This window comes from Mytilus californianus, unplaced genomic scaffold (assembly GCF_021869535.1).
Source record: "Mytilus californianus isolate M0D057914Y unplaced genomic scaffold, xbMytCali1.0.p SCAF_7, whole genome shotgun sequence".
In the NCBI taxonomy this organism is placed as follows: Eukaryota; Metazoa; Mollusca; class Bivalvia; order Mytilida; family Mytilidae; genus Mytilus; species Mytilus californianus.
Genome location: NW_026262723.1, coordinates 106,081,398 through 106,109,087, shown reverse-complemented (window position 1 = coordinate 106,109,087; position 27,690 = coordinate 106,081,398). Strand labels below are relative to the sequence as shown.

Here is a 27,690-nt window from a genome sequence, read left to right as displayed (position 1 = left end):
GTTTTTTAGCTGAATTTTCCCAGTTTTCAGTTGCTTGTCTTAAATTTTCCTGATAATGATTTAAATAAGTATTAATAAAATATTTTTTCCTTTTTTTGCAAGTTACTTCCCTTGATGGAAGCTTATTTAAGTTGCATCAGCTGTTTAGGGATTACTAATTAGCATGTTTTAAGCATATTTGATGATTATATTATTACTTTGTGCATGCAGGTCGAACTGTGTTAGAAGAGAAAGGTATTATTGCTTTTTGTGCTGTTACAAGAAAGGTTCTTGAATTAGGCCCTAGCTAATATATGCTGCAACACTAATGTTCATAATGTGTATCCATATCTGTACAGTAGTGAACATATCCTGCACAAAGTCATTATTATAAATTTATATACAATTTCATCAATTCTACTTTAAATAGAAGAAGTTTTGTCTTTTAGTATAAATTAATGTTACGGTTATATGTTGATATGTTTCATAGGAGATGAAAGAAATAATTATTAAGGGGAGTAGACACAGTTTCAGATTGTATTGCCATTTTAAGGAATAGAATATGTTATAGGAAGAAATGAGATCTTGAAAAAACACAATAACAAGTATAAAAGTAAAGAGATCTACTATAATTGTCAAGAAGACCAAAGTACATGGATGTAAGCAACTATTGGTCATTGTACAGCCTTCAACAATGAGCAAAACCCACACTGTATATTAAGCTATAAAAGACCCCTGCATAAAAAATTTTGAAACAAAAGGGAAAACCAAAGGCCTGATCAATAATCAAAAATTAAATATGGCTAACAGCAACCAACAACAACCCCTGAATTACAGGCTCTTGACTTGGGATAGGCATGCTTTCCTAATCAAATTACAAGCTGATATAAATACAAATAAAAGTGTGAAGATATCTTCTTTTTAGTAGCTTGGGACAGGCATATAAAGAATGAAAAAGGGGGGGGGGGATATTAACACTCAATCCTCCCCTAACCTTACTGTCACAGCACAACATAAGAACAAACTGTAAAAATAAGATGAAAAGGCTAGGTGGACTCAGTAGGTCAGCACAAAGTACGAAAAACAACTATTAAAAAGACAAGAGACACACAGTATGAAACACAACTATTAATAAGGCAAGAGACACAAATACAAATCAAAGAGTACTCACAGTTACTGAAAGTTAGTTCAAAGCCAATTTCAAATAGTAAATAACCCATGTCTCCCCAGAAATTTTTATTCATTTAAAAATTACATAACATTTTTTTTGTTACTCAGTTGATAGGAGATTTTGTGCAAATTTCAATTGAACATGAATTATCACCTTTAAAGGTATCTCCCCTGAAACTGTATCGACTCCCCTGAAGTCAAAATATTTTATGAAATATTAGTTTTCATCGACATATAGGAGCATTTGCTCCTTTATGCTGAATATTACTATTATAAATTCTGGAAATTCAAAACTGATACCCTATAAAAATTTATTTACCAGTTTAAAGAAACCTTTTTAATTATGTTCTTCAAGATAAGGTTTATATAGTGATATTTGTTTCTATGTAGATATATAATATTAAAAAATATGTGAAATCAGGGTTCTCCATTGATTGACTATATGGCACTTTGCACAGCTTATATATACATGTATATAATGTAATAATAGGTGTAGTCTGTTTAGACATGATTATGGAACCAGGAACATACAGTATCCAAGCTTTTTTTTTGTTTTTCTTTGTATGCTTGTCCATAAGTTTTGCTGCTTTATTCATGCCATAAACTTTAAGATATTTTTGTGAATGTCTATTCTTTGCATTCTTTTTACAAGCAAACTTTAATTTTATTCTTAAATCTGCAGTGAAAGAAATTTTACTTGTGGGCAAACTTGGGTTTATGTTTCAAAATTTCACCTTATAATATTGTCATTGTGATTTGGATATGTAGAATAACCCCATGTCCTCCCATTTGTTCTTCTGTCATTATGACTTCCAACAGCTGTCCAGATGGTTTTTTTTTGTACAGCTATTGTTAGGTTATCTAGGTAGAAATGATTATTTAATTATGTATTCCAATTAAATTAGACATGGCAAAAACTCCCCTTTCATTTTATAATACTAGCGAAGGTGAAGAAAAACCAACACCATTTTTTATGCTTTTAACCATTTCAGCCTCTGATTATGTTAAGTTGAAAAAAAAATGCATTGACATGAGGGCACATCAGTTTTATCCATGACACTTCAGTTTTTAAGTCAAAATATATGGGCATTAGGATTTAATGATTGCATAGCACCATTATAGAACAGATCATGGAGAACTCTTTTGTACATAGTTACTTTGTTAAGTTTACTTGCATGTACATATAACCAGATTTGGATACATGTTAAAGTTGAGGAGTAATTGTGCATTTGTAAAATGTAAAATAAAAACTTTACTTTGTGCATGTAGGTAGAGATTCTATTAAAGACGAGAATGAAGGTATTCTATCCTATCTCTCTCAGTAAATGCTTTTCTTAAGCATATTACAGTTTGGCATTGCTTATCTTTTGTATTGTAACCACTAGCAGCTTTATTTTGATGCAAAACTGAAACACAGCACAAAATCAAAATATGGAAAGGGAAATAACTCTTCATAAACCTAATTATTACATACATGTGATAGATTCCAAAAATAATCCATGGAAATACATAGTCTGTGGAACTCTATTTATAGATTTGATAGCACCTCACAAATATTATTTTTTGCAGTTATCTTGTTTCTTTTGATTTATCACATGTATGAATTATTCATAGATTTGTTTTTTGTCATCATTTTGTAGGAATAACATTATCATTTGTAAATGTTTCACCAATAACAAAGAATAAATGGAATGTAGAAATCTTAGTAAAATAATAATAATCTTAATATTCTTTTATCAATTAAAGAAACTATGACATGAAGAGTTAAAGGTTTCAAATGGAATAAACAGTTATATTTATTTGTTCTGGGAGGGATAAGGATTTGACATTATCTCAGGAGTTATGGACCTTTGATTTTTTGACATACTATTATGGTTATATGGTGTAGTATACATGAGTGATGGTATGTAGATTTTAGGTTCCACCAGTTCCATAGCTCCTGTTATGGACTGTTATATTATTTACATCCTGTAGAAATCGGTTTATGTATCCTATATATACATACTGGTTAATGGTAGTCCAAACCATGTGATGAAGGTGATATTGTGGATTGTTTTATTTAATTTACATCTGACACATTAGAATACTTATTATACATACTGGTAATAAAACCAGAATTATCTTAGGCACATTTAGGATAAGTTTATTGTAACTGCCATTTAAGATTTTTACTCATTTATAAAAAATGAGATGGATTGCTGGAAAGTTTGGCTCAAAAGGAAAATGACATTTATTCTTGAAATTCTTATTTTGAAAATCCAAAAAACATGGCCTGCCACTATTAGCATAGCTATTTAATTCATCAGACATCTGTAAGTGTTATGATTTTTTTTTAAACCACCTCTGAAACTTATACATTCATTTTGACTGAAGTTGGCCTAAATCATCCTTGGGGTGATTTGAATTCAAGACAGTGTCTTTATATATTGCAACACACATAATAATTCTCTTTATTATGAGTAGGAGGAGTCTCTGTGGCCAAGTGGTCTAAGTAGTTCATCTACTGTATCACTAGCCTGTCAACAATGAAGTTGTTTGTTCAAACCCCACATTTGGTTCGACTCCAATCTTAATTGACTTGGATTGTCAACAGTTTTCCTGCTGAATATTGGTTGTTTTCTCAGAGCACCAATAAAAACTGGCAGTCATGAAAAAGCCAATATTACTGAAAGTGGCATTAAACACCAAATAATCAATCAATCAATATTATGAGTAGAATTATATTGTTTTATGGAAATTTTGATGTATTTCGGAAATTGATAATGAAACCAAGTCTGTAGGGGTTGTCAGGTGAAAAGGTAAAAGCATGTGCAGACTTCTTCTTGCAGAGATCTATTTGAAACTTTGTTTGACATTCTATGTGGGACATCAAGAGTCCAGCTCATATGGAAAATATGGAAACATTGACTACCCAGAGTTTGCTGAAATGGAGGGATGAGAAGAGTAAAGCTTTCTTTTGTGTTACAAGGGGCAGTTTTTGAATAAAAATATCATATTTGTAGAGAAAATTGAATAAGGAATGGTGAATTATTTATCTAATTTTTAATGGAAATTGTAAGATTTTGAGACAAAAATATGCTGCCGTATAGTCTAGGTTTGCAATTTTCATGTTTTCTTTATGGACTGCACTCTGATGTCTCACAGCCCAAGGAAGTTCCCAAGAAGACTGTCTGACGTCAAAGCAATATCAGACTATTATTAATATGACTGGAAATAGTATTTTTTTGTTTTAAAGAATATTTTGAAGTAGTTTTAGCTTTTAAATTTTTTTTAAAATACCTAATTTATCATTAAACATCATGGTACTTATCTCAGAATTCTTTTCATTGTTATAATTCAATACAGACTACCTCATGATTATAATAAGATAGAATTGTTTTAATAAAATTGTTTTGATAAAATTTATTTGATCAACACAGTAGAAACATTACATCACACAAATCTACTTTTACATCAATTTTTGTTTTGAATCTCAATCATGTACCTTATTTATTAATGCAATAAAAATTCTTAGCATATTGTTTGGAATTCTTTAACATTTTGCTCAGTAAATGGAATAAAACAGCAACTCTCTTTGTTGGTAAATGTTTGATTTGACTTTAAAAAAACTGTAATTTCACTGCAGCTGTTATCATTTGTCAATAAATCAGCATGCTTTTTCTTATCAAATTACAAGCTCATATAAATAAAAATAAAAGTGAGTATCCACCTTCTTCTTCAGCCGACTGTGCGACTGTGCGAGGGCTGTATAGCCAGTCAAGGTCGTTAAAAACTTCCATCATCCACCTTCTTTTTATTAGCTCACCTGGTCCCAACATGAACAAAATCATCAGGCGACTCTTCTTTGGAATTATTGATGATTTTTACCAATTTATTGGGTTTTTGCCTATTATCTTGAACCTATAATAGTTCGGGAGAAACTTTAAATAGCAAAAATGATCCACAAGGCAAGATCTATAAATTAGTCGCTATTGCTGAAATCTTTGGTCTTTATAGGAGTTATTGCCCTTGACTGTTTTACAAATTTTTTGCGTTTTTGTCTATTTTCTTGAAAACTATAATGAATAAATCGAAGTTTAAATAACAAAAAAGATCAGCAAAACAAAATTTACAAATAAGTCAACATGGCCAAAATTGTCAGTTGTCTTCTTACAGGTGTTATTGGCCTTAAATGTTGATTTTTGTATTTTTAATTGTGTTTTGGGCAAAAACTATAGAAGATAAAGAGAAACTGTAGACAGAAATAACCAACTGTGCAAGACCCTCATGGGAAGTCAAGGTCGATAAACACACCCATTGTAGCAGTAGACAGAAAAAATTGTCAGCAATACAAAATCAACAAAAAAGAGATTTTAGTCGTGAATTATATTCTAATCTGCAATGTTGGAGTGTGCATTGTTGAAGATGTCCATACATCTAGGTGAGCAACACATGCTCTTTAGAGCCTCTAGTTTGTGTTTAGAGGACATTTTTTATCAGGTTAAAAGATTCTGATATATTTTTTTTATGAAGTTTATGGAGTAATCTTTGTTAAATAAGATTATCATAAAAAAATTTAATCTAACACATGTTCTTGATTAAACCTATGGTCTGCTTCCCAGCTATTGTAAAGATATGTCACTTCCTTGTTCTGTCAAAGGGATACTTAGTTAATCAGTAAGACATTTTTTATCAATATTATGTAATAAAACTTTAGTTTTTCTTTGATAATTTTAATGTGAATTGATAAAATAAAATTATCACTACTTTTATGATACTTCAATATACTACTTCAAAAAGAATGGTATAGGTTTGTTGTTTGTTCAATTTAGTTTCTTATACTCCCACACCAAGAATGGATGTAAACGACAATCCCTGTGTCCATCTGTAACTTTCATTACATAGTACTCAGCTTCTGTTTTAAGGAATGATAACCTATTCTGTCACTGTATGTTTGAAGATACATGTACTTTGAATTTTTGTTTTATCGACTGAGCATTTAATTTTTTGTTAAGTCTAATAACAATTGGTGGTATACTTTGCACAACGTTGCATTGTATTTATTTGAATACGCAATAAAATGCAGACTATAGTCAAAATATGGAGACATTGTGCATTATTCACATGTTTATTTCAAATTAAGAATAAAGAATTTGAGTTTATCATTTGTCCTTTTCTCAATTTTCTGTTTGCTTTTACTTGTTTTATTTGATCACATTATTACTTTAGCTAAATCACATTTCCTTCTTAAATTAGATGACAATTTGATTTATAACTGTCAGATTGAAATCCTGAACTCCAGAGGCAAGGGGACTAAAAAGTTCTTATTAGCTATTACATAAATATTTTATATAGTAGTTTATTTGAGTCGGAAAATTATGTGTAAATAATTTTGTTGGGAAATAAAATATATTCTGCTATAAAAACTTTAGTACAAAACATATTCCACATTTAGGCTCAATGAAACAAACTGAATGTAGGGAACAAATTTTGTCTAAACATATGTATTAAAAATCAGACAAAATGTAACATTTTTGAAATTGTTTAGAAAACCTGTTTTAAGTAATCGATTTAATATGAAACAGAAGTTGTAACATGCCGGTGATGTATAATGCTTTATTAGGCGGAACGTTCGTTTTTGTCATTGAAAATTTTAATAAATATCATTTCAGTCTTCAATCTTTCTGCAAGTACTTGTGAATGGCTAGTCATAGAATAATCATGTAAAAATATGACATAAAGTGTATATCATCCATTTAACCAATATGTCTTTGCTTGAAATCTTGAACTATATACCAGAAGGTGTAACATATCTCTATACTAAAATACTATAAGCTTTTAATAGTTGAATTAGAACATTGTTTTTCTATAATAAACATTTTTCTGTAATATTTGTTCCTTTTCCATTCATAAATTGTCTGATTTAAATTATTTTGTGTTGTGATACATTTAACAGAAACCAATAGTTATATATTAATAATACTTCAGTATTGCAGCCCCTCTCAGGCCTCTGCATGTATCATGTTGCATGTCTGATTTGTTTTTCAAATTATCTTCTTGTGATTTTTTTTATCATCTTTAATTTTTTTATAATAATGAACAGGGGTGGGTTGGGGTGGGGGTGCTTCTGAAGCTACATTATATAAATAACACATAGCTGAGAGGGTGATAGAGCAGATTGTTACCCCGAGAAAACATTGTCAACTGAGGCGAAGCCAAGATTGAAAATGTCTTTTCGAGGGGTAACAATCTGCTCTATCACCATCTCAGATATGTGTTATTTAATTTATTATACTGAATGTTCTATTTATACTGTCTATTAAATTTCAAATTCAAAGTAATAAACTATGTCGTCTTGTACATAACAATCATCCGTATTTATTAAAGCGCACACTTGAGCAAGCGTCTCCGTGAAGGGTAATAGAGTATTTGCCATGGGATAGAGTAAATTGTCTCCCTCGTATTACCCAATCAAAATCTGGCATTTTGACATGAAGTATAATAAATATGGTTATTGCATAGACTGTTTACAAGTCCCTCTCCTAACGTTGCCTTGTTGGAGGGCCCCCTTTTACAAAATACTGGATCTCCATCTGATGACCTTAACTTTGTTTTATGACTGAATAACTTTAAGAAAACTTTCTGATGAGGGGAATTTTGAAAACCCACCTTTATTTCAAACTTAAGTAACTTACGGTATGTTTTAAACTAAAGTCGGTAATTTAGGTATTCTTTGTTTATCAATGATGTTTGATCAGTATATCCTAATTGTTTTGTAAAAAACTGATTTCTGGATGAGCATTGTAAGTTTAGTTGTTAAAGTGCCAATTATAACATATCACTTAATTCTTTTGAGGGTATGACATCTATTCCCTGCTGAAGCATCCTCTTGTATATGTGGATATCTAAAATTACATTTTTTATTTGCTTTGAAAAAAATTATCCTTCAATAAAAATAAATGTCCCTTAAGACAGTTCATATTTAAGAAATAGCATCAACATTGAAATACTTACTCCAATGGACTAGCAGATACCTTTGAAGGATAAAAAGTAAATAGAAAAAAATATCTTAATTTTAACAACAAATAGATACATGTAATACTTTTCATTAATTGGCTTGTTACAATCATAATTAGCTGTGCAAGCTTCCGTTAATTATTCTTCGTGTGATTATTCAGGAAAATAATCAGAATATTATAAAGAAATTAATGTTGCACATATTAACCATGATCAAACGTTTTCACATGTTAATTTTTCCATCTTTTTATGTTCTTAAAAAAAATTTTATAAACTGCTTTGTTTTAATTTATTACCCTTCACAAATAATGCATACAAATTTAGAAATTTTAATTTCTTTACTGAACCACAATATTCTTAACCAGAGATTAAGTATCCAATAAATGTATCGAACTGCATGATATATTTATTAAAATAAAAGTATATTTTGCATTGATATTTTTGCAGACCACAGAGGTTTTATCAACCCACAGAGATGTGATAGTACAACAGAATTCCATACAGTCGGGGAACAAAGTGAAGTGGAGTATTTCTTTGCTTCTGATGCTAGGTATCTACTATGACATTTACCACACAACACCTTTTATACATGCTACAAAAATGTATAAATTAATTACATCCAAAACATTTGATTCTGCTTGGGTTAAACATGTAAAGTAATGAAAGATATTGAAGCATGAATCAACAATACAGTGGTTTAACAAATCTTAAGCTTCGTACAGGGAATAACAGACTCGCCTCAGGTTGAAGAACTCCCTTGCCTCTCTATTTTGATTGTTTTTAGCTTGCCTGTTGAAATGAAAAGCTTATGACCTTACTAAAATTGCCCTTATTATGAGACCTTCATTTTGTATGCCTGTGCTGAAGCTGTGTATTTGTATAGACAGTATATCTGAGCAGAAACTGTTGTTCTTTTTTACAAGATATCCTGGAAAAATTTACCATGATTTTCACCAGTAATGCCAGGTTAAGATTGCGTGTTTGGATTTTTAGGTCATCCTGTTTAAAATCTAGAACCAAATTTCCCTTAAAATAGTGCTTTCACATATTTGATATGCAGCTTTATCTTTTAACCTATTTTAATCAGTTTTTGTCTTAATTCTGCCACAAATGTAAATTCAACAATATATAGTTTCTGAGATATAAAGCGCTGTTTACAGTATATGACTGTGTCTAGTACATTACTTTGTCAACCATAATGCTGTCAACATATGATTCTGTGAATGTCTATGGTGAAGTTTACATTTCAGTGGCAGTAGAATTATCCTACTTTTATGTCTGTTTAGTAAGTTAAGAATGATTGCATTGCTTAATAACGGTTCTATAATTTGACTAAATAAGAATATGTCTATGTTGTTTTATAGTGCAATAATAGAACACACAAATCAAGTGATCTTCCTGGAGGATGATGACGTTGCAGCAATTAAAAATGGAACTTTATCTATCCATCGAATCAAACGCACCCTTGATGAATCTACTGTTAGAGATGTCATCACACTTAAATTGGAATTACAAGAAATTATGAAAGGTAAATCTAGTCCCCTTCAGACTAAAAGATTAAAAGTAAATGCTAAAGATTTCATAAAAGGAGGAACAATTCCCAGTCTCAATATTGTCTGGATTTTTGTTTAGCATATAGGTGAAACAGATAAAAAAAAATATTAAGTTCAGAAACAGAAAATGGCTTGGAAAACTAGGTCTCCTCCTTACTTTATTCTCTAACATCACCACTAGCATAAACTGCTCCTTTAGCTGAATTTGGGATGTTTAATATATAAGCTTGCACTTCCAGTTAATGTTTGGAAATTTTTTGCACATTTTGCATATTCCAGTTCCTTTTTTCACATCTATAAAGATCTTAAATTTTCATGGTTCTTCATTAATTAAAATATATGTGTAGTATTGGAAGCTTTTCACCCAGCTTAGCTGTGATTTATTGCTGGTAAATTTTAGAAGTAAAAATACCATTAGAGGACTCAAATCCATGAAAGTAATGACAACACCACAGGCATAGTTTCCTATAGTGAATTAGAATGAATACATAATCTAGTATTTCGTTTCAAAATATATAGATAACAGTATTGCACTCCAGTACTTTGAGTTAATCAAATAATAAGTATCAAAATTATGTAATGAGGTTCACAAAATGATGTACTCTAAACTCAATTTGCGACAGTAAAGTTAACATATGAAACACTTATATGCAATAAAGTTATGTTGGAAATAAAGGTAAATGATTCTTTTAGGGAGCTATGGAACTTTCATGGAAAAAGAGATTTTTGAGCAGCCAGAATCTGTGATCAATACAATGAGAGGGAGAGTAAACTTTGAGAAAAATCAAGTGATTCTTGGTGGAATAAAGGACTATATGAGTGAAATCAGAAGATGTAGACGCTTATTATTCATAGCCTGTGGAACAAGTTACCATAGTGCTGTGGCTGTAAGTTGAATGGATATAAAATCAAAGCACACATACATGCAAAAAATACACAGTTACCATAGTTTGTTGCTATAAGTAAAACGAATAAAGATTAAAAAATATGCACATATACAGACATATTAAAGTTTTTGTTTAAATCTTTTAGAACTATTTACCTTAGTGGTGTTTTTGTCAGTTAAGAAAGATAAGAAAAAACTGAAGGCCTTGCACATACAAAAATGATTTCCATTGATAGCTAAGGGACAAAATATGATAATCATATGATAATGAATTTTAACAGACAAAAAAAAACAAGACTTGAAAACATCAAATCTGCCAAAAATAAGAATAGCAATAATGTTGCTGTTACTTTGATGAATTAGTATTTTCCATTCTGACATCAGTTGTCCTTGATTTAACACCAGGTGTCTATTTTTATTACTGAATATGGTTGGACCTTATCCCAAATAAGCAGCTGGAAAAAAAATTGTAGAATGAAGAAAAAAACACTTATGATTAGGTTTTTCTAATTGTTGAAGGCCGTATGGTGACATATAATTGAGTAAATCCATGTTATTTGTACTCTGGTGGATAGTTGTCTCATTGGCATATGATTGATTTTCTTTAATTGTTATTCAGACACGACAGTTATTGGAAGAGTTAACAGAACTACCTGTGATGGTAGAATTAGCCAGTGATTTCCTCGATAGACAGACACCTGTCTTTAGAGATGATGTATGCTTCTTTATCAGCCAATCAGGTAAGGTTTAAATATTATATTGACAGGTATATGTTGTTGTTATGTGTTATACTTCAGAACCCTCAGTTACTAGAACACACACCTATTACTCTAACAGATTTGTTTATTCCATTGTATTTTGATAAACAAAGGTCAATTGTATATTTATATTTACAGGAGAAACAGCTGACACATTGATGGCTCTTAGATACTGTAAACAGAGAGGTGCCCTAATTGTGGGTATTACTAACACTGTAGGCAGTACCATCAGTAGAGATTCACATTGTGGTGTACACATAAATGCTGGTCCGGAGATTGGTGTTGCAAGTACAAAGGTAAAATGTGGTCTCTTCTGATTTGATTCTTTCTTTTGGTAAAAAGTATTCCATAAGTAGAATTATTATGCCCCGCCTAAGACTGTAGGGGGTAATTTTAATATCCAGTCTGTGTGCATGTATCTGTGTGACCCGTATCAGAAAAAGTTTTGTTTTAAGCTATTTTACTATCAGCTAAAAATTAAGTACACATTATCATTATGGTGTAAACTTTTAAAATATATGCAAAATAAGTGTAAGTATAAAAATAATAACAAGCAGTATGGTTGCCAATGAGACAAATCTCCGACAGAGACCAAATGACGTTGAAGTTTTCAACTATAGGTCACTGTATGGCCTTCAACAATGAGCAAACCCATACCACATTGCAAGCTATAAAAGGCCCTGAAATAAGTGTAAAACAATTCAAATGAGAAAACTGACAGACTAATTTATGTACAAAACAATTAAACAAAAAACAAATATAATATACAGCTGAAATACAGGCTCCTGACTTAGGACAGGCACATACAGAATGTGGATGGTTAAACATGTTAGCGTGCCCCAAACCATCCACCTACCTTGATCAGTGGTGCAACTGCATAACAAAAGAACAAAATTAAGCTAAACAAATAAATAAACAAAAAACAAATATGATAAACAGCAACAAATGACCAATGAATTATCAAGACCCAGATTTCCATGTTAACTGAATTTTCATTATAGAATTAAAATTGTTTGTAATTGTAGTTCTATTATTATTGTGTTATATTTAACAAAATTTGGAATAAATTCCTCTAATTCTGTTGTTTTATAAGAGTTGATTGATATCTTTTTTATCTTGATTTGCATATTCAAAATTGATTTATAAGATTTGAACTTCAGTTAACTACTAATGCCTATAATTAATAATTTTTTTTATTTGTAGGCCTATACTAGTCAATTTATTTCACTCGTAATGTTTGGTTTAGTTATGTGTGAGGACAGAATCTCTATGCAAGAAAGACGAACAGAAATTATACAGGGGTTGAAAAAGCTACCAGGTTCGTAGTCTGATAATTCAAAAGTTCCTATATAAGTTGGAATGTTTTTATTCACATTTGCATAGATTTGATAATCCATAAAAGAAACACAGTTTAAGTTAATATAAAATTAGACATACAAGATTTGAAAACTATATTAACAGTAAGTTTAAACAAAGGTTTTTATATAAGTGAAAATATTATATTGATATATACCATCAGCTTTTAAATGACAATCTCCATTTTTTTCCACTAACAGAGGTAAATTGAGATATAAACTGTTACCATGGAAAGTCTGAACCTTTTAAAAATTTGAATGCAATAGTACTAGTTATATAGAAATATATTTTATAAGATACTGTATCACTTTTCTATTGTCACTCTCACAGAAACAGTTACAATATATATTTTCAGAAATGATTAATGACGTTCTCGAGATGAATGAGAAAGTAAACGACTTAGCCAAAGAATTATATAAACAGAAGAGTTTGTTAGTGATGGGTAGAGGTTATAATTTTGCTACATGTTTAGAAGGTGCCTTAGTAAGTATAACATCTGTTGTTAGTGATGGGTAGAGGTTATAATTTTGCTTCATGTTTAGAAGGTGCCTTAGTAAGTATAACATCTGTTGTTAGTGATGGGTAGAGGTTATAATTTTGCTACATGTTTAGAAGGTGCCTTAGTAAGTATAATATTTGTTGTTAGTGATGGGTAGAGGTTATAACTTTACTACATGTTTAGAAGGTGCCTTAGTAAGTATAACATCTGTTGTTTTATAATGAATAGAGTTTAAAAACTTGCTACATGTTTAGAAAGTGCTCTAGAAAGTATCAATCTGTGTTACTTGTTAAAAAGGTTCCTTAGTAGGTATCACATCTAATGTAACTGATTCATGGAGGTTTCAACTTGGCTGCATGTTTAGAAGGTGTCTGGTTAGTATCACCTCTTATGTAAGTGATCCATGGAGGTTATAACTTGGCTACATGTTTAGAAGGTGTCAGTTAGTATCACATCTTATGTAAGTGATCCATGGAGGTTATAACTTGGCTACATGTTTAGAAGGTGTCAGTTAGTATCACATCTTATGTAAGTGATCCATGGAGGTTATAACTTGGCTACATGTTTAGAAGGTGTCTGGTTAGTATCACATCTTATGTAAGTGATCCATGGAGGTTATAACTTGGCTACATGTTTAGAAGGTGCCAGGTGAGTACCAAATCTAGGAGTCTGGTTCCTACCTTGTCATCTGGCCAGGGTTTTAGTTTTCAGTAGCCATGTAAATATCTAAACATATTTTCTGCGCATAGATTTTATTGAAATATACATGTACAAAGATACTGTGTGATTTATTTTGGTTATTTTTTTTTAATTGGACAACAAGAATCTCTATTTGAATAAACAACTCAACATTTATTTATGATCTGCCTGTCAAACTTAACATTATTATGTATTTCTTCCAGAAAATTAAAGAGTTGACATACATGCATTCAGAGGGAATACTAGCTGGAGAATTAAAACATGGACCATTAGCTTTAGTTGACAAAGCTATGCCAGTTCTTATGGTCATAACCAGGGACAAAGTATACCAGGTTTGTTAAGATTAACTGTCTTATGGTTATAACCAGGGACAAAGTATACCAGGTTTGTTAAGATTAACTGTCTTATGGTCATAACCAGGGACAAAGTATACCAGGTTTGTTAAGATTAACTGTCTTATGGATATAACCAGGGACAAAGTATACCAGGTTTGTTAAGATTAACTGTCTTATGGTCATAACCAGGGACAAAGTATACCAGGTTTGTTAAGATTAACTGTCTTATGGTTATAACTAGGGACAAAGTATACCAGGTTTGTTAAGATTAACTATTGTAGAAATGATATCAAGGAAAAGAATGGATATGGTTTAGTAATTCATCACACAAAATCCCTCATTCACCTGAGAAAACCTATTACAAAAAGGAACAGTGCTTCTCTTGCTTTTCTTCATCGAAAAGTCACAGTTAGGCCTTCAAAAGTAAACACAAGCTCAAGCTTCACTACAAGATCCTTCTTGTTTAAAATATTGTTTTATGAAAAAGTAGTCTTTTACAGTTGTTATTTTAGAAAACTTGTCCCCAATGATTGGGTGCCATGGGTCTTCTTCATACTATGTAGATGCTCATATCGACAGGAGTTATGCCCCTTTGAACTTAGAATTTCGGGCTTAATATACTACTGCAACAGAATTTTGGGCTTAATATACTACTGCAACAGTTTGTTATCGCAACTCCTCTGAAACCACATAAGAGAATTTCCTGAATCTTTATAGATAATAAGGAAAAAATATGTAGATGTGCATATCCACAAGAAATTTTTATCATTTGACTTTTGTAGTAGTTATAAATCTTTGAACTTGGGAATCTGTTGAAATTTTGTTTGCCAGGTGACAATGTGGGGCAATGTGGTATGTGTGCATGCTCATAAAGGTTCTTTAATTTTTAATAAATACATTTGAACATGTTTTTTTCTACAGAAATGTGTAAATGCTCTACAGCAAGTGAAATCCAGACATGTAAGTTCATAATAGATAATTCACAACTATAATATAATTTTATTATAGAAAATTCAAAGTACATGGTACAACAGTTTAAAGCATGAGAAAATATGATTAGGAAAATTACGATTTAAAACAACTGAAAAAAACATTACTATAAAATGAACTTGTTATGATTAACAACTTTCTTTTGATTCATGTTATGTTCTATTGATTGGAACAGTGTATCAATGGATCAATACATTGTCTAAGAGTAAGAAAAGTACATTCACTCTATATATGGCAATTTAAATGGTTTTGTGGATAGATTAAATGTTTTAAAGATATGAATCATGTAAAATAACTTCCAAAAAATTGCTGATTAACACACTCTGCATTTGAATGATAATGATTTTAAAGTTACAAAAGTTTGTATGATGTATAAAATTACTTTTAATAAACATATAACATTGTTAGAGCACTGTTATTATATCCAGTTTTCCTACACTTTCCTAAAGCTAATTGTTAACAGCATGTTGACTGCCTGCAAATTATTAATTTGCTTTCATTGAAAAATTTGGATGCATTATTGTATTGTGATATAAAAGATTATGCTCTATTTTTTCCATGGATAAATACTTGTTAGATAGAAATTAATTATAATTACGTTAAGATATAAGTAATTTAACTATTTTCAACAGTAGAAGAAATGAATATCATAACTTCATGGTATAATATATACAATGTTGATTAAAGGCCAAAGGTTCAATGATTTAAAATCGAATTTGATGTTGCAGTGAATTATTCACATTTTCATACTCTTGGATGCCATAATGAATACTGTTGTCAGCATCATCATAATTTCAATATAAATAAAAATAAGTTCCTTGACATTTTGGATGCATTCTTTTTTTTACATTTGACATAAAAATTGAGTTACTTTTTTACAATTTAGATGAAGAAATTTTTTATGAATCTTAAAATTTACCCAAACAACACCAATTATTTGCTCAAGTGTCTCACTTGCTGTGAAAAAAATATTTATTTGGGAAGTCATTATGAAAATTCTAGATTCCAAAAATAATTATTGTTTAGAATTATTTATATAGTAAATTCCTAATTGCTGTTTGGAAAGTCCTTTTTCAATAAGATTTTATTTTATTTTAGAATTTCCTTACAAACATGTACAAGGATGTCATTTAATTTATCACTTATTGCAGTGTCACAATAATAAGTAAGGGTAAAAACGTCTAAATTTTGCAACGAAGATTATGTGTTACGGAAGAAATGAGTTCTTCCAATGTACACTAGATTGAAGTTGAGAAAATGCTGCCCTGGGTAAGACTGAATTGTCCCTCATTGATTATATCCTCAATCTTCAGTATGTAAAAAACATTTATAGTTTATATTTAAGATGAAACTCATAAGCCATCACTATCTTTTCTTTGCATGATTATATATAGTACCAATGCAATATTTGAGTTATTTCAGAATATTTTATGCATATGTTTATTTCAAAATTTGAGCAGTCAATGGATAGCTTTTATAAAACATTATGCATTTTATAGCTTTGAACTTTGTGTTAACCAAATGTTAACCTTGACATTTCACATTGTAGGGTGAACCAATCCTCATTCTTAACAAGGATGATGTTGAAACTCAAGCAATGGGCAAATCTTGTATATCTGTACCACATACCATCGATTGTTTACAGGGAATCCTCTGTGTAATTCCTATGCAGTTATTATCCTTACATATCGCTCAGTTAAAAAAACTAGATGTAAGAATTTATGTCATTCTTCATACAGAACTAATATGTCTGTGCATGCTTAGCTTCCTTTATAATCATCACTTTCAGGTACATTGTACTTAGTATCACATTATAAGGATGCTGATAGACTTCATAATAGTATTGTCTTTCTCAAGGAAAGAAGAATCTCGAAATATAAATTTCTCTCAATCCCATTTTGATCGATCAAGACAAATCATGTTAAAAGAATTACAAAAGTGTACTCTTCTATATACATTGGAAAATTGAAGAAATATTTGTTCCTCCAATTTTATTAGAAAAATTTAGGAAAGAAGTAATTTTCATTACATGAAGTAGTCTGTCAGCATCTTTTATGTGAGTCTGAACTTGGCTTTCTATTATAGCACCCTGATTAGGCTAGATTGTATTGTATATTTTAGGGTCGTCCCATTTTACTATGTTCTAAGGGTGATGAGGAGACCATGCAGCAAGCTTATCGTTATATTGAGGTTCCCAACACTGTGGACTGTCTCCAAGGGTTATTAACTGTCGTCCCACTACAGCTTTTATCTTTCCATATAGCTGTGTTAAAGGGAAATAACGTAAGGATTACACTCTATTGTAGTACAAAAGTATGACCATGCAAATGTAGGGTAAAAGTTATACTGTCACAGAAGCTGTTTTGGATCAAAAAGTCTGAAAATGAGCAAATTTGTTCATTTTCTATCAAAATAATTTGAAAAGATCAAAAGTTTGAGTTAACATTAAAGCTCTGATGGAAAAATAGTTGTTTATCAAACATTTGCATGATTGTACCCATCCTTGGATAGTAAAAGGTAGGTTGATTATTGCTCACTGATGGAAGCAGGAAGTAGTAATCGATTACTGGGGATTCATTTTTATTCCCGGGATACCATTTTTCCTGGGTAAAGGTAATCCACAAATTTAAATGTTCAATGAAGTACAATTCTTTAGGCTTGTATGCAGACTTTGGCAAATTCACGTTCCTCCCTCAACGAAAATTGGTATCAAAGAAAATAAATGAATCTACAGTATACAGAATTCTCCTTGTCTATATTTGCAAACTTTACTTTTGTAGCTTCCTTAATGGATTTAACATTTGTTCAGAGGTTTCCCAGTAATTCAAATATCATTTCATGAAACAAAATTCCCTTTTATGTATTTTTAAAGTCCAGTATCCTACAGATACCTGTTTTTTTTTTCTTTAAAAAAATGCCTTTATTTGTTGTTTAATCAAAAAATGATACAGTTTTATTAAAGTTTTGCAAAAATGTAGTTTACATCTTGTTTTTTCTTCTTTAAAAATACAATAAAAAGTATAGGTCACCCAGTCAAGCTACAGGTTCTACAAAATTCTCATATTTCGTTTATATTGAAAAAGCATTAAAAATTAAAAGATGGAATGTTTAAATAAAATTGGAGAAGATAGCTATTATTAGATCCTCTCAGAAACAAAAAAAAAGAAATTGGTCAGCATACTTGTTTTCTTGTTACGTAACAAAATAAATGAGTTTTAAAACTAAATTATCAGATTTACCTCCCCTTGTAAATCAAAGTTTAAAAAAAAAAAAATTTAAATCCAAATATTTCCAAATTAAAAAAAAAATTATAGACATAAGATAAAATCATAGATGATTCCCACAAATTCTGCATCTATGAGTCCAGCCCCTCCCAACTGATGTTTACAGTTTGTTCTAATGTTTCTCAGATTAATGGAGGGTTTAGCGCCAACAAACATTTTTAACCCAGCCACATTCTTTATGCAACTGTTGCAAGCCAGGAGCCTGCAGTCCATTTTGTTGCTGTCTGACATAATTGTTTTTGTTTGATGCCATTACCTTAAAACAGGTTGTTGGCTTTTCCTTTTAAATTATTTCACATTTTGATGTTCTGGGGTCTTGAAAAGTCAACTATATGGTATAGGTTTTGCTCATTGTTGAAGGTTATTCTGTGTCCTGTTGTTGTTAACATTCTTTTTCTTTGATTTTTGGTAGATATTTGTCTCATCCTTATTTTTGTACGCCCGTTTACGGGACTTATTATGGTATTTCGTTGTCCATCCGTCGGTCGTCAACATGTCGGACAATAACTAAAAAACGCTTCAACCAATTAGCATGAAACTTTGGTGAATTGTTTATATCTATTGACGTGAGCTCCCTTTTGATTTTTAAAAATTTTAGATTTTTTGTTTCCGAGTTATGGGGTTTTATTCATTAAAAGAATCATAAGGAGTTCCACAGAACCCTGTGTCTCACCTGTGATTGCTGCTGTCAGTGTTAAAGTGTAATGTTAATTTAAAAAGTGAATCGATTTATCAGTAAAATACAGAATTTAAAAAAATATTCAACTAGATGCTATTTTTTGGTCTTGTAGGTACAAGTTTCAAAACAATCCGTGAAGGTTTACAAATTTATCATGTAGATTTTATTTTTAACCCAGACTGTCTTCAAATGTAAAAAATGAAGTCCATCTATCAGAAAAATACTAAAAATGAAAAAAAAGATATTTTCAAAGGTTTGCTTCAGACATTATCTTTAAATTGTTAAAAAGCTACTGCAAAAGTTTCATAAAACTCTATGAAGGTTTGACAAAGTAATTGATGTGTAACAAACTTTAACCCCAGTCTGTATCTACTTGTTAACTGTAAAAAAACTAAGTCCATTTATCAGTTAAATACGGAAAAATTAAAATAGATATTTCCAAAATTTTGCCCTGGATACTGTATTTTGGTCATAAGCTTCTGTCCCAATTTAATAAAATTCCATGAGGGTTTGACAAAGTTATTGATGACTGAAAAACTTTAACCTCAGACAAAATCTGAAGTTACATGTAAAAAAAACTAAGTCCATTTATTAGTAAAATACTGAAAAATGAAAATAAATATTTTCAAAGTTTTGCCCTGGATACTGTATTTTGGTCATTAAGAAGCTTCTGTCCCAATTTCATAAAATCCCATGTATGTTTGACAAAGTTATTGATGTCCAAAAAAACTTTAACCACAGACTGAACCTAAATGTTGATGCCGCCAATTGTTTATATCTATTGACGTAAGCTCCCTTACAATTTTTATACGACCGCAAAAAATTTTGTGGTCGTATATTGGTATGACGTTGGCGTCGTCGTCGTCGTCGTCGTCGTCCGGCGTCGTCGTCCGAAGACACATTGGTTTTCGCACTCTAACTTTAGTTTAAGTGAATGGATCTTTTTGAAATTTGACCATAAGGTTAAATACCACAAAAGGAAGGTTGGGATTGATTTTGGGGGTTATGGTACCAACAGTTAAGGAATTAGGGGCCAAAAAGGGGCCAAAAATAAGCATTTTCTAGTTTCCAGACAATAACTGTGGAACGGTGTATGGATCTCTCTGAAATTATACTACAAGTTTCCATACCACAAAGGGATGGTTAGGATTTGCTTTGGGGGGTTATGGCTCAAACCGTTTAGGAATTAGGGGCAAAAAAGGGGGAAAAACAAGGTTGTCCTGGTTAATGGACAAATACTTTAGTACAAAACATAATTTAAAGCAGTGTAAGGGAGATAAATCAAATACATCATTGAAATTATCTCCCTTACACTGCTTTTAAATTATGTATAAAGTATTGGTTAATGAACAATAAAGATAATTTAAAACAGTGTAAGGGAGGTAATCCAAATACAACCTTTTGGTTACTTCCCTTACACTGCTTTTAAATTATGTTTAAAGAAATACATATTTATAAAGGAAGACCAGTAAAAATATCTGCAAATGTTGCATCTTTTTTTTTTACAAAAAAATCCATATGAAAGATTTGACACTATATTTTTAATTCTATTATAAAATAGATTAAGTTAGCACTATGGTAAATTTAAATGGGTAATTATGGTTGCCAACTCCATTGGAAATTTGAATTGAGATTATGACCATATCTTGAGGGAAAGAATTTTTTTGGGGAAAAAAGGGGGGGGGGGGGATAAAAAGAAATTGTGGGGGGTCAATTTTTTCTCATTTCAGATTTCAGAAATTAAAAAGAATCATTCTTCAATTATTATTTTTTTTTCAAATTTCAAATATTGAAAAATTTCAAGAAGTAATCTTTAATTGCACAGTATGGCGCATTAGATTTGTAAAATCTTTGATCACATTTATTTATTTGTTATGCCGAATCTAACAGTGTATTTAGATTTTTAATTTTGGGTCCAGTTTTCAAATTGGTCTACATTAAGGTCCAAAGGGTCCAAAATTAAACTTTGTTTGATTTTAGCAAAAATTGAATATATGAGGTTCTTTGATATGCTGAATCTAAACATGTATTTAGATTTTTGATTTTTGGCCCAGTTTTCAAGTTGGTCCAAATTGGGGTCCAAAATTAAACTTTGTTTGATTTCAACAAAAATTGAATATATGGGGTTCTTTGATATGCTGAATCTAACCATGTATTTAGATTTTTTATTTGTGGACCCCGTTATCAAATTGGTTCATATTGAGGTCAAAAGGGTCCAAAATTAAACTTTGTTTGATTTCATCTAAAATTGAATTATTGGGGTTCTTTGATATTCCAAATCTAACCGTGTATTTAGATTTTTAATTTTGGGTCCTGTTTTTTAAATTGGTCTACATTAAGGTCCAAAGGGTCCAAAATTAAACTTAGTTTGATTTTAACAAAAATTGAATTCTTGGGGTTCTTTGATATGCTGAATCTAAACATGTGTTTAGATTTTTGATTATGGGCCCAGTTTTCAAGTTGGTCCAAGATAGGGTCCAGTATTTAAACTTTGTTTGATTTCAACAAAAATTGAATATAAGGGGTTCTTTGATATGCTGAATCTAAACATGTATTTAGATTTTTGATTATGGGCCCAGTTTTCAAGTTGGTCCAAATTGGGGTCCAAAATTAAACTTTGTTTGATTTCAACAAAAATTGAATATATGAGGTTCTTTGATATGCTGAATCTAACCATGTATTTAGATTTTTTATTTGTGGGCCCCGCTATCAAATTGGTTCATATTGAGGTCAAAAGGGTCTAAAATTAAACTTTGTTTGATTTCATCAAAAATTGAATTATTGGGGTTCTTTGATATGCCAAATCTAACCGTGTTTTTAGATTTTTAATTTGGGTCCCATTTTTTAAAATTGGTCTTCATTGAGGTCCAAAGGGTCCAAAATTAAACTTAGTTTGATTTTAACAAAACTTGAATTCTTAGGGTTCTTTGATATGCTAAATCTAAACATGTGTTTAGATTTTTGATTATGGGCCCAGTTTTCAAGTTTGTCCAAGTTGGGGTCCAAAATTAAACTTTTTTTGATTTCAACAAAAATTGAATATATGGGGTTCTTTGATATGCTGAATCTAACCATGAATTTAGATTTTTTATTTGTGGGCTCCGCTATCAAATTGGTTCATATTGAGGTCAAAAGGGTCCAAAATTAAACTTTGTTTGATTTCATCAAAAATTGAATTATTGGGGTTCTTTGATATTCCAAATCTAACCGTGTATTTAGATTTTTAATTTTAAGTCCCGTTTTTTAAATTGGTCTACATTAAGGTCCAAAGGGTCCAAAATTAAACTTAGTTTGATTTTAGCAAAAATTGAATTATTGGGGTTCTTTGATATGCTGAATCTAAACATGTGTTTAGATTTTTTATTATGGGCCCAGTTTTCAAGTTTGTCCAAGTTGGGGTCCAAAATTAAACTTTGTTTGATTTCAACAAAAATTGAAAATATGGGGTTCTTTGATATGCTGAATCTAACCATGTATTTTGATTTTGGACATTGGACCATAATAGGTAAATTAAAAAAATTCAAGTTCTTAGACCACATTCTTTCTGTGTCAGAAACCTATGCTGTGTCAAATATTTAATAACAATCCAAATTCAGAGCTGTATCAAGCTTGAATGTTGTGTCCATACTTGCCCCAACTGTTCAGGGTTTGACCTCTGCAGTCGTATCAAGCTGCGCCCCAGCGAAGCATTTTATAATAAATTATAGATTTTACATTGCCAAGTTATGGGATTTTATTCAGAAAAAAGGGGGGATTTTCCAGTTATCGGACAAAAGTGTTCATGAAGCTTTGGTGACTGGTTCATATCTATTAAAATAACCTCCCTTTAGTTTTTTTTATAAATTTCTGATATGACATTGAGGAGTTATGGGACTTTATTCTTTGAAAATAAGAGGGGCGTATCATGTGCTCATGGCGCAGCTCTTTATTGTATAAGTTGAAGTGATTCATTTAACCTATAAAACATTAAAAAAACATTTTTTTTTTTATTTAATCATTTAAAATAAATTCCCATCTCGTCTTAGTTATTTTTCACCTGGAATATACATAATGGCAAGATTGGAAAACACTCCAGATTAGGTAGGTACGGAAATTAATATTTACTTGTAAACATGTTTCTGCAGTATTTTCATTATGTTTATTATCAATGCGTTGTAAAAGAAATACCAGATGAATACCAAAGATTGGAAGGTAAAAAAGTAGATTTGAAAGTTACATATTCTCTGTGGCTAAAGAATTATTTTCCTTTGCTGAAAAAGTAAGTTTTGTGTTATATTTGCCAGAGCACACAGTCTTTTAGTAGTACATACAAGTAAGAATATTATTAGCCAATAAAACATGTTTTTCTCAGAGTTAATAAAAAAAAATTTGTGAACTAATATTTCTTAAAATAAAACTAAAACATTTTACACAAAGCCTCATTACTTTATAGTGGTCCAAAAAAATCCTTTACAAATGGTGGTTTGAAATTTCCATCTTTAAGAACAATATATATTCTGCATGAGGTGGTTAATACTTGCAGTTTGGTGGATGGTTTAGAAAATGAAACACTATCGACGGTATTTATAAGAGCACGAGGTGGTGATGTAGTTTAACAGACATGTAATGGGTTCAAAAAATGGTGCTATTCAATCCAGATCTGGTCAGGGATTTAAAAATAAATATTCATGTGAAATTTAGTAGCTATTACTGTGGATTAGTATTTAACAAATTTCAACAAGAAAAAATTGATTCTCTTTATTGATCAATGAAGAAATTTGATCTTCCCAAACATCATATCCCAGAAATCAATTCCCTTTTTATAAGCAGGAAGCAATTTGCTTTTAATATCTCTTGTGTTACATTAAGTAGTGAATGTATGTGTTCTAATAATTGCTATAAGCATTAATAAAACATATTTACTAATCATTTTATTCAAAATCATTAGCTGCACAGTACAGATGATACACATTTATTTGGAGTTTATATATTATATTTGATAAGTTTTGAAGTAATCAGCTGATAAGTGGCTGTCAATATGTTTAATTATTGTATGAATTGATATTTTAAAATCAGACTTAATTTTGATTCAAGTTTCTTTTTAAAAGAAAACTGTAAATATGAGAATTTTTGTTAAGAATAAAAGGAGATGTGAGGTATACGACAACAAGACAGCAACCTAACAACACAAAAAAGACACCTAGAGGTCAACATGTTAGAATGAACCTAAACTGAAATGATGTTATAGTTTAAAAATTAGAATGTTTTGATGGAAGGTAGGTTTTAAATATTTTTTATTGGTTAACTGAAAGATGAATAAAGTCATTGCAAGAAATAAAAGAAATTATACTTAAAACTGGAAGAAAGAAAAGAAATTATACTTAAAAACTGGTTGACATAGTACAATTTTACTCTTGTTAGGTCGATTGTCCTCGTAATTTAGCAAAGAGCGTAACAGTGGAATGAATCTCTCAAGGTTACAGGTAGGTCACTTCCTGTAGTATAGTTACCGTGGTGATGTAATGCTTTGTTGTGGTTTGCATTATGATCTTTCTCTTCTTTCTTACATCTGCAAGGAATATTAGTTGTATTATTCAGTCATAATTTCTCTTTTTCTGTATTTTGCGCAAATATTCTTTTTCAAATGATAAAAGGTGTTTGTTTTTTTTTTAAACTTTATACTTTATGAAATTGACATTAAGCTTAATTGGTGAAATATGTAGAAATTTAAAACCTTTTCCTGAATGAAATTTTATGCAATAATATTGCTGGGTATATGTATTTTAGGAAGTTATCAATTCAAAATCTTAGTAACTCTTAATTAGCCTGTGAAAATTTTGTTTTTGGCAAATTTATTTTTTCTGAAATTGAACAGAAGCTAGATAAGCTAAAAATTTGGTTACTTGGAAACTGAATATAAAAATGGTATAACATATTGAAATGCTATAAAAATCTCATACAGCCCATGCATTTAATTATTACAGAAAAAAAACCAATTTCATATACTGTAAACAAATATCCAACTTGACATTTCAATGTAAAAGAAATCTATTTTTGAAAATCTTGAGTCTCCTTATTATATATCTAAATCATTTACAAAAATCCTATTACCATACTCAACAGTAATACTATAATTGTGAAACTGCATGTACAATGTAATACTAAATTTAAAGCTACTTTATTATATTCTGTTAGTTTTTAAAAAGATTGAAAAGCAAATAACATGCTTGTGTTGTTTGATAGTATAATGTGTAGATGAATGGACATACATATGTAAACATTTAGTGTAGGGCATGTGACTTGAATTATTTTAATGTATGCTTCAGGCATAAATTCTTCTTTAAGATAGACTTATATCTTCTAATTTAAATTTCAAATCTATTCACTACTTTTGTTGGCTTTGATTTAGAGCTAGACATATCTTTCTTTTGTTGAAGATCGTATGTTGACCTCTGTATCTCTCTCTAGATTTTGTGTTGTTGGGGTGCTGTCTCATTAAAGTGTACCTCACATCTCCTTTTATTCATACAACTCACTGAGGTTACAGTTTTAACAGCAGTAAGGGCAAGTGTCCTTTTTATTTCAGCTCATAGCAAGCACTTGCTTTCTTTTTTATTACTAAATTTATAGCTAGATGCAACACATTCCAATACTTATATTTTTTCAATTTTTGATATAAATTTTATGTCTTATGACATTAATAAAGTAGTTATCCCTAGTTCATACTTAAGAGTTAGTACTCGAACAAATGTTTCATTTAAAGGTGAAAAAAGCTTTCTACAAGTGATATATTATTCAATCATACCAAATCTCCTTATTCTTGAATTAAAAAAATTCTGTTCCTATCAGCAAGAATGATAAACTTTCTGCAATAGGAGAGACTAAGTCATTAAAAAAAGTATTTTTACCTGTTCCAGGAATTTCAAAATTTTATGGAAAGAGTTGTATTATTTGCAATCATACCACATCTTGCTATTTTTATATCTATCACCTTCTTAGCTATGTGTTCTTAAATTTATTATATTTATGATACTGTTTGTTCTGATGACGTACAGTACATAACAATCATCCATATTGAATAAAACACACAAATGATCAAGGGTCTCCATGAAGGTTAATAGAATATAAGCTATGAGATGGAGTTGTATGTCTCACTCGTTTTAACCAATCAAAATCTGGCATTTTAACTTGAAGTATAATAATCTCTATTGTTTTATATTGTAATGTTGATCACATATTTTTTTAATTAAAATAAGAAATGATACCACAGTATATTTGTTAATCTCTACCAGAGACCAAAAGACGTAAAAATTAACAACTATACGTCAGCGTAATGCCTTCAACTATGAGCAAAACCCGTACGGCACAGTATAGCATATTGTTACCCCTAGAGAAAACATTATCAACCTTGGCTTCCACTCTGTTGACAATGTTTTCTCTGGGTAATAATCTGCTCTATCACCCTCTCAGCTATGTGTACCTTAACTTATGTTTTTATGGTTGTTCAAATTGCACAAGTTCATAGATTTACATCAGAGGAGATTACAAAGTGAAAGATGCTCAAAAGAAAAGAAACTATTATCAAAGCAAGAGGGATTGGAAAAACTTCTGTTATTGGCGCAACAAATGTACCAAATCAATAGAAAAATCAAAACAGTCCTATTTCAAGCAAGCAATAGAAAATAACAAAAAACCTAAAGAAATTTGGGCTTTACTTAAAGATTTAAAACCCAAAGCACAAATTGAAATTACATCTACCATGAATTTTGACAATAAAGAATATGATAATATGCAAGATATAGTAAATCATTTCAACACATACTTTACAACAATAGGTGATGAATATGTTACAAATAACATGCAATTTCAAGCAAATAAATTAAATGATTATGTTCAAGATAAAATACCCGCTGGTGATAAATTTAAGATTCCGTTTATTAAACTAGATGAAACTAAGAGATTACTTTCTAAACTAGAAACATCCAAAGCGACTGGACTTGATGAAGTTAGTCCGTTTTTCATTAAATTGTCATCGGAAGCTTTAGCCCCAAGTATAACATATTTAATCAACTTAAGTATACTAGAAGGTGTTTTCCCAGAAAATCTTAAATTAGCTAAAGTAAATCCAATATTTAAAAATGGTGATAAAAACATGCCAGAAAACTACAGACCTATATCAATACTTCCTACTTTATCAAAAATATTTGAAAAACATGTAGCAAACCATTTTTATCTATATCTGTCAAAATATAAAGTATTACATGAGGCAAAATCTGGATTCCGATCTAACCACTCATTGTCAGACAGCCCTTACCAAATTAATTGACACCTGGCTTAAATGTATTGATGAAGGCAATGTTGTAGGAACAATCTTTCTAGATTTGAAAAAAGCATTTGATTTGGTTAATCACGTCATTCTCTGCCATAAATTACATTTATACAAAGTCTCTGATCATTCAATAAAATGGTTTTGAGTCGTACCTGTCTAACAGAAAACAAAAAGTGTGCTCTGGTAATACAGCCTCAG

The 27,690-nt window shown here is 30.4% G+C and overlaps 1 protein-coding gene across 9 annotated transcripts in view; it reads left to right on the top strand.

Moving 5' to 3' along the window:
- The window catches only part of LOC127709348 (glutamine--fructose-6-phosphate aminotransferase [isomerizing] 2-like), a 57,359-nt gene that overhangs the window by 23,500 nt on the left and 6,169 nt on the right, over nt 1-27,690 (top strand). For 2 of the 9 annotated variants that reach the window (XM_052214826.1, XM_052214822.1), the window contains exons 9-20: nt 211-234; nt 2,419-2,448; nt 8,593-8,695; nt 9,510-9,673; nt 10,392-10,585; nt 11,204-11,324; nt 11,481-11,638; nt 12,546-12,660; nt 13,054-13,181; nt 14,100-14,228; nt 15,153-15,191; nt 16,771-16,932. In XM_052214826.1, coding sequence (XP_052070786.1) covers nt 211-234; nt 2,419-2,448; nt 8,593-8,695; nt 9,510-9,673; nt 10,392-10,585; nt 11,204-11,324; nt 11,481-11,638; nt 12,546-12,660; nt 13,054-13,181; nt 14,100-14,228; nt 15,153-15,191; nt 16,771-16,932 — 1,367 coding nt within the window. Of the gene's footprint in view, nt 1-210; nt 235-2,418; nt 2,449-8,592; nt 8,696-9,509; nt 9,674-10,391; nt 10,586-11,203; nt 11,325-11,480; nt 11,639-12,545; nt 12,661-13,053; nt 13,182-13,356; nt 13,392-14,099; nt 14,229-15,152; nt 15,192-16,770; nt 16,933-17,342; nt 17,505-24,584; nt 24,651-27,690 lie in introns of all 9 variants that reach the window. The other 7 variants (XM_052214824.1, XM_052214823.1, XM_052214825.1 and 4 more) reach the window with 7 other exon arrangements.